The sequence below is a fragment of the Nematolebias whitei genome, chromosome 14 (genome assembly GCF_014905685.2).
Source record: "Nematolebias whitei isolate Nwh7 chromosome 14, NemWhi1, whole genome shotgun sequence".
Taxonomy (NCBI): domain Eukaryota; kingdom Metazoa; phylum Chordata; class Actinopteri; order Cyprinodontiformes; family Rivulidae; genus Nematolebias; species Nematolebias whitei.
Window position 1 is genome coordinate 38,397,589 of NC_056511.1, and position 8,175 is coordinate 38,405,763.

General features: G+C 41.2%; 1 protein-coding gene across 2 annotated transcripts; it reads left to right on the top strand.

The window, feature by feature from the left end:
* The first annotated feature begins 1,607 nt into the window (after positions 1–1,607).
* On the top strand, positions 1,608–8,175 carry slc25a35 (solute carrier family 25 member 35). 2 transcript variants are annotated; one of them, XM_037687532.1, is made up of 5 exons: positions 1,608–2,065; positions 2,147–2,212; positions 3,877–4,029; positions 4,772–4,906; positions 7,215–8,175. In XM_037687532.1, exons 1-5 carry the CDS (start codon positions 1,694–1,696, stop codon positions 7,383–7,385), a joined length of 897 nt encoding a protein of 298 aa, XP_037543460.1. In that variant the 5' UTR covers positions 1,608–1,693; the 3' UTR covers positions 7,386–8,175. The 2 variants fall into 2 exon arrangements, with proteins under 2 accessions (XP_037543460.1, XP_037543461.1); XM_037687533.1 differs by lacking the exon at positions 2,147–2,212.

The following is an 8,175-nucleotide window of genomic DNA, read 5'->3' on the forward strand; positions in this document are numbered from 1 at the left end:
TCTACATAGTGAAGCAAACCTTACTTGCAGTGAATTGGAAATATTTTAGAAAAATACACTGAATTAGAAGACTTTAAAGAACAGTGCGATGTTGTAGACTTAACGTGTAAGTTTATAATTAGAAAGAAGAAGATGAAGAAGAAGCAAAGCCCTAATAAAATAAAAAAAAATCCCTAAATGTTAATTTAATAGTTTTGGTTATTAATTAAATCATGAAGATTACATGCGACAAAACGGATATTTATTTACTTTTTTTAACAACTTTATACAAAATAAGTAGGCTACAACAAAATCTTGCAACTGCAAACATGGGTCGAGGCTTAAGGCAGGCATGAGAATATAGAATTACAAGCAAATAATAAAAGTGAAAATATGGTTTGGGCAGGTTACAGTAGTGTTTTAGTCTTTCAGGCTTTTGCATTGGTACAGTAATTTCAAGTGGACAGATAGGAAGAAATAAGTTAAAAAAAATCTACATCTGGGTTTTAGAATGGAAAATATACAGCTGCGGTTATGAAATTTGACTTATTAGTATTAAGTTTGCAACAAAAACTTTCTTACTTGGAATATTCAAACAGAAGAAAGCAAACTGTATAGTTTATAGTTTTAGAGTTAAACGGTAGGTCCATTTAAAACTTTCTGTTCACAAAGAAGAAAGTGTCTTTCCAGAAAAAAATAAATGGATTTTCATTGACTTTTTATTTATTTATTTATTTTTATTACAAAACTTTATCAGTTATACAAACAACGGTCTGTCAGGGGTATATTAGCAGGTACAAAAGTATAGAAAGAACAATTTGGTTATAAAATGGTACAAAGGGTAAAAAATTCTAAAGATTCAAAACAATAAATTTACATGTTATACAGATAAGTTCACATTGTTTTTCTAGAACTGAGATGGTTTTTATAGCCTTTTTGTTTTCAAGTCCTTTAACAGTGGTGCTGTATATGTAAAGTTCTGCTGAAGTGGGTCATGCTTGGTTTGGAGTTTGACCACTTTTTCATGTGAATGTGGAATTTTCCCAGGAGAAGTAGAAGTTGGGTGAAGTAGATCAAGTTTTTGTCCATATCCTTATTGTTGAAGCCTAATATAAAGTCTTTCTCTGTAAGTTGAATTATTTGTCCAGTTTTCTGTTGTATGAGTTGTTGTACATCTGTTGGATTTTCGTAGACTGAGAGCAGAGCCCCTTTGACTGAGAGGAAAGAGGGTTTAAAGAATGACGTCATGACGTAAGCTACAATGTACCATTTTTCCGTATGAGGTGTTTGTGGAACATACGTTTTTCTTTTATCTTCCGCTCATAAATATTTTTGTTTTTGTTTTCATTACCAGAAGGTAAACTCATTTTGAGATTTATTAGTTTTATAGAAGCGCTTCAACACTGAGTTGTTAAGAATGTCCTGGTAAAAGTGACACTAATTAAACACGACTTTAAGATAGTCGGGTAGGATTAAACGCGCTTTGCATGTGTTTATCTAAATTCCGACCGTTGAAGATGCTCGTGAAGCCCCCACGGCTGCGCGTTTCGTCCTCGCGCCTCTCTGCTGCTGTTAGTGATGGTGCTCAGCCTGTGTTCAGTATCATGACGGCGAGCGAGTCTGTGCTCAGGTTAAGCCCGCGAACATGACTCGTTGACAGCAGGCCTGAGCTCCACACCTGCTCCCCGGACGGACCGACTGTCGGACCGCCGTGATGGATTTCGTTTTAGGCGGAGTGGCGGCTTGCGGCGCGTGTCTCTTCACCAACCCGCTGGAGGTCGTTAAAACGCGCATGCAGCTGCAGGGAGAGCTCCGGAGCCGCGGCACGTATCAAGTTTACTACCGCAACGTTTTCCACGCGTTCTACACCATCGGCAAAGTGGACGGAGTGGCGGGTTTACAGAAAGGCCTGGCCCCGGCTCTGTTCTACCAGCTCTGCATGAACGGAGTCAGGCTCGGTTCGTACGCCATCATCGAGTCCGCCGGCTACATCCACACCAACGGGAGGGTCAGCGCTGTCAAGACCACGTTAGCGGGGGCTGCCGCCGGGGTGGTGGGGGCCGTCATGGGCAGCCCCGTCTACCTGGTATGGGGCTGCCACCGGGTTTAAAAGATGTGAAGATGAGTTTAAAATGTGGAGAATAATAATCCTAATCTGTCTTTGCAGGTGAAGACTCATCTCCAGAGTCAGTCCACTTCCTCCATCGCTGTTGGCCACCAGTACAAACACGAGGTACCACCAGAACCATTGCAGCAAGGACAGTTCACTGTAGACAAAGTTAAACTGTGATAACTCTTCTGAGTCTTTCCAGACCAAATGGGTCCAATCTTGGTCCTCGTGGGCCACTATACTCTTTTGGATCAGGGGTGTTCAGTCCTGGTCTGCATGTTTAACTAGTTCCCTGCTCCAACACAACTGATTTAATGGTTAAATCACTTCTGCATGTTCTGCAAAAGCGTGTTAAGCACCCATGGATTCAAACCAGTGGTGTAGTCCGCATTTTTGTACTGGGCATACTGTGCTTAGAAACCAAAGTACACTGGTTAGTACAATGGAATCGTCAATTTATTTTGATTTTTTATGCATATCGAACATTTCCAAATTTTTCTGATGCTTACAATAGTTGGCTTTGTATAAAAAAAAAAACCATGTTATAGAATTTATAAAACAGCGTCAAAGCAAAACGTGTTCAAGTATTAAGTAGTAAGTACAGATATGTCATATATCATTGATTGGGCACCTTTAAGTGGGCATACTGAAATTCTTAAGCTTTCCTAGTGGGTATACTTTGTATACCTGCGTATCGTGTAGAATGCACCACTGATTCAAAGCGTGTGTGAAATATCTAAAACACGCAGGGTAGTGGCCCTTGAGGGAACCTAACCCCACATTTCTAGTGCACAGACTCCGGTTCCAAAACGACAATATGTTTAGGAGCACACTAGGCCACGGTCTTAGTATAATTTATGTATACTTTCTGTCTAAAAACATTTTACCATCAAAACAAATAAACCAAATCGAACCGTAAATTTCACCCTATAATGGAAAGAGAAAACACAAAAACATAACAAGGAATGTTTAAAAAGGGAATTTAAAAAATAAATTCAATAAAACTTGGCTGCAAAACCTACAGAGGAGTTTGAGAGTCTGCAATGTAGAAAGTCAGGATTGATTCCAAAGGGCATTAGTGAAACTGAACAGGTTTTAAAAGTATTTTCATCAAAGCAAAGTTGCTTGTATTGATGAACACAGATAATTAAAGAGCTTGCACGGAGAGGGTGGAGTCTCAGTAAATAGTGGACTTTTAAAGTTTGATAACCCAAACAGAGGTTCAAACTATTATTTTTTATTTTCTCAGCTCCAAAGTGGTTGTGTTACTTCGACATTAAGTCTTTGCTGTTTTAAATAAATGTGCATCAGAGACTCTTCCTCTCAGCACGTAGCTGCAGTACAAACAGAAGGGAAGCTGCTTGGGAAGCCGCTCCAAGTGACTGATCCGTTGATTTAAAATCTGCCACACAAATTATTTAAAATTGGGCAGCACGGTGGGGTTAGTGGTTAGCGCTACAGCAAGAAGGTCCTGGGTTCAATCCCCAGTTTGGACCTGTGGTCTTTCTGTGTGGAGTTTGCATGTTCTCGTGTTTGCATGGGTTTTCCCAGTATACTCTGGTTTCCTCTCACCATTCAAACAACGTGCACGTAAGGCTGCCTTCAGGTCCAGGCCTCCCTTGTAAGAGGTCTGCGATCTCAGTGGGATTTGACTGGTTAAATAAAGGTTAATACAATTAATGATAATAAATAAAATGGTGAGGACATCAGTGTTTAACTTGAATGACTGAATGTATCCATGCACGTTTGAAGAGGCATCAGCAGTCTCATGTTTCTGTACCCGGCAGGGGATGGTCCACGCTCTGAGAGTCATTTACAGGCAGCATGGCGTCCTGGGCCTGTGGAGGGGCTCCAGTGCTGCCGTGCCAAGAGTCAGCGTGGGGTCGGCGACCCAGCTCTCCACTTTCTCCTCCTCCAAGGAGCTGGTCGTGGACCTGCAGGTTGGAATGCTACTCCCTGAAGTTTGGTCTTTACATCAGTGGTTTGTTTCCTCAGTCTTTCATCATGTTTGCGTGTTTTTCACAAGCGAAAGCATGACCAGCTGGAGCGTCTGGCGCCTCGCAGTGTCTAACTGCTGTGGTATGTGGCGTATCTTTTGGATTTATGGTCGCTGTTTGGATAAAACTAAATATTTTGGCTCGTACAGTTTCTCTGTTGCTAAGTTTTGCCACACATTCATTGAGTCATTAGCAGTCAGCAGCTTTGCATAGGTTACAAAATGAGTCTGTGTAGCCATGACAAAACACTCCACTGGAATAAAATGCTCCACTTTTCACTGCCCCCCTCCCCAACTGGAAACATTTGGCTTTTGCAAGCAGTGCATTGGGGTGGATGGGTCCAAACTCTGCCTAACAGAAAGTCTTTTATACCGACAGAGAATGAGCTTTTAAAGTGTTCAGCCATCAAATGAAGCCCAGCTTTGTGTTTTATATACACTGTTATCTACAGTTTAACTATACAGAGGATTAAAGGTTTTGTCTGTGTTGCCAGTTAGAGAAAGATCATGTGATAAAAAAACAGTTTGGTTCCAGCTACAGTAGCATGTGTGTAACATACTGTACAGGCTAATAATAGAGCCATGCTCGCTGCATTTCAGTTAAATTTAGACGCTGCTGACATGAAGTACCCGTTCACTCCTGAGCCCTTCATCCTGCGTCAGAATGGTGTCTCCTTGTTCTTCAGGTGTTCCCAGACAACAGCTGGTTGGTGGCTCTGAGTGCCGGAATGATCAGCAGCGTGGTGGTGGTGATGGCCATGACGCCTTTTGACGTGGTCAGCACGCGGCTCTACAACCAGCCCGTCGATCATCGGGGCAAGGCGAGTAAAGCTTTGTTTATATTTGAAGGTGCTTCTCATCATCTCGAGCTCCATAAAGGTTTCCCGTGCAGGCGTTTGGTTCTGTAATGCTGTTTAGATAAGAAGACAAAGATCTGCCTCGGTGAACAGAACTCATTCCTTTACCATTTTGTCATCAAGTCCAACAGAACCGTCCTCCCTGTTCGTCAGTTGCTGGTTATTATTTTGCACTGTGAGCTATTCAAACGAACTTTATAAAGATTTCAAGACAAAAGTGTCTAAAAAGGGAAGATGGTGCCTCCCCGTAAAGTCAAACATGGAAAAATGCCGTCCAAAAGGGCGCATTTAAATATTCATTTTTTTTTCTTTATAGGTCACAACTTGAGGTGTAAAACAATTTATTACGGAGGTTTTGTTGTTCTTAAACTGCAAATTGACAGCTTGACTGTAGGGGTGGGCGATATGGCTCAAATATAATATTGTGATATTTCAGAGCATTTGACGATAACGATAAATTTTGTGATATAACCAAAAATAACAGAAATCATAGTTATTCATTTGACAAAATTAACTTAACATATTGCTTTGCAGCATAGGCGTCACAACCATTTTATGTGAAGGGGACAAGTCCCCCCCCACATTAAAAAAACATTCATTTGGACCCCCCCACTTTTACTATGAAACATTAGTTCAGGCGGCGCAGTTTCTCATTCTTCGTAAACGAATCCATTCCACTTGATCAATAGGAGAATACTCAGGCCACTAAAACTCTACTCCAGGTTTTCCTGGTTACCTCCAACTCTAAACACAGCAGCAGTGTTGCCAGGTGTACGATAATTATCGTATTTGTATGCCAATTTTTCCCTCTGTACGATCAGTAATCCCGAAAAAGGCCAAATATACGATAATTTGACCATTCCGTGAATGTGTGGTTGTAATCAGTTGTCATCAGCCTCTCGCAACTGTCTGTCGGAGTTTTTTTGTGAACCCTGAAGGCATCTGTGTCCGCAAACAGATGCACGACTGGCTGGAAATTCCAGCCAGTCGTGCTTTTCTAAACGTTACCTATGAGTGACGTGTTTGCGTTTGCCTCAGAACAACGGCCATGATTGGCTGAATAGTCTTCTGCGCCCGCGCCATGAGTGAGGAAAAGAAACAAAGAAAAGAAGAAGAAGAAGAGCCGGTCTGGAAGCCGACCCATCACTACTATAGTGCATCAATACATTTGTTATTTTGGTTATGACGGGTGTACGATAATTTCCCTCAAAATACGATAATTTTATGTCTCTAGTACGATAATCCTACATTTCTCACCTGGCAACACTGCACAGCAGCCTGTTGCCACGGTCACAATATACGGTGATCACAGAATATGGTGTAACACCTGCGGTGTTTCTGTGCGTCTCCAAAACGCGCACAGGTGGAGGAGATGGAGACACCTCTGTTACTCGCTCGCCAGTTCAGTATGCTTAGTGTGGGCAGTTGTTGACCGGGGGGCTGATCATAAACATATATTCATGTTAGGAGGAGAGAAGTGGAGCGCTACATCTGTAGCATGTTAGCAGTAAGTGTGACGCTGTCAGACGCTGCAGGTGTAAGAGACGCTGTGTGTTCAGGTGCATTAAAGTTGAAATGTCTTTAAAACCCCACACCTTATTGTCCTCAAGTTTCATGAGAAACATCATTTAGATGAGTCGTGTTGGAACACAATTAAAAAAAGTCCAGTGGTGATGTTTTTTATCTCTCTATAAAGACAAATAGTGCCGACCTGACGCTCTGTATTAAAGTGTATTAAAGTTAAAATGTCTTAAAACCCACAGCTGAATTTACACAGACTTGGTGAGAAACATGATTTAAATGTGTGGAATTAAAGGAAATCTAGGTGAAATGTTGCTTTTTTTGTTTACTAGTGAACACCTTTTTTTTTTACACACGCGTGCACACACGCACATCTAGACACATCATTGTGTCCCCCCCACATTACGGATGATTCTGACGCCCATGCTTTGCAGTATTATATAAAAAAAGGGTTAATTTTACTGAAATTACTTTATTTAGTAAAGTATTCAGTCTCCAAGTATAAAAATAAAATTGATCCTTCTGTTATTTAGATTGAAAAAGTCTGCACAAAATATAGATCCATAAATCCAACACAAAACGAGCTTTCATTACTCTCTCAAACTTTTTGTCGGATTTTTTTTTAAAACCTGGATTATTGCGCATGAACTTTGAAACTCTCATTTATGTTACTCCGTACGTCTTTGATCTGTTTTCTACCTGAGCATCAGTTTTAGTGAATAAACAGTATTCTTCTTCTTTTTCCTCTCAGGGGCAGCTCTATAACGGATTCACCGACTGCGTCTCGAAGACACTAAAGAAAGAAGGTTTGACGGGACTCTACAAAGGCCTTGGAGCCTCTTATTTCCGACTCGGTCCACACACCATTCTGTCCCTGTTCTTCTGGGACGAGCTGCGCAGGTTGAACCAGAAATTCAGATAACACCGGGGACGAGGACAACGGGGAAATGGGTAACTCGTTAAGATTAAACAAGTCCTCATTCACTTTTTACCTCGGAAAGAAAAAAACAACAACAACAACCTAGGTACTTTATTTCTGTTTTTCTCCAGGAAGGAGCATTTTAAACAACACTGAAAATAAACGTTAAACTCAACATGTGCAGAGAATGAAGTCGGAAGCTCAATCTTTAATTTGATTAATTCAAAGTGTGCGCAAACATAATCGCACAGTAATTACTACACCAGCCATCACCATTTCAAAGCACTTACACTCTTTAAATGTGCCATTCCGAATCAGTTAATGAATCTTCACTTCAAACCTCGTGAAGACAGGATCATATTTTGCCCCGAGGAGGTTTGAAACCACCCAACAGCCTGAACGTTTTAACTTGAACTCGTCAGACGGGTGTAAAACGAGCCAGTCACCCAGCGGTCTCAGGTTTACGGGATGAAATGTAGAAACAGGAGGGTCAGAGCTGACCTCTGACTCAGAGTCAGTCAGCTCAAAAGTTTAAACCAAAAACTGATAAAACTTTCCGTTTGAATCATCGTGGAGATTTCAAAGTTATGCTCTTAGGATGACGTGCGCATGAAATAGTGAGTTTGACCGTTTTAAATGAAGCTGGAACAGCTTGACATGATGTGGCAGCTCAGTAGAAGAAACAAACGCATCTAAAAATGCCTTTTAAACGCTTGCATTGGGAGAAGAACATCCAACCGAGGACGCGCTGAACAGGAAGTGAAAGTGCAGGAAATTTTAGAAGTTCATAATT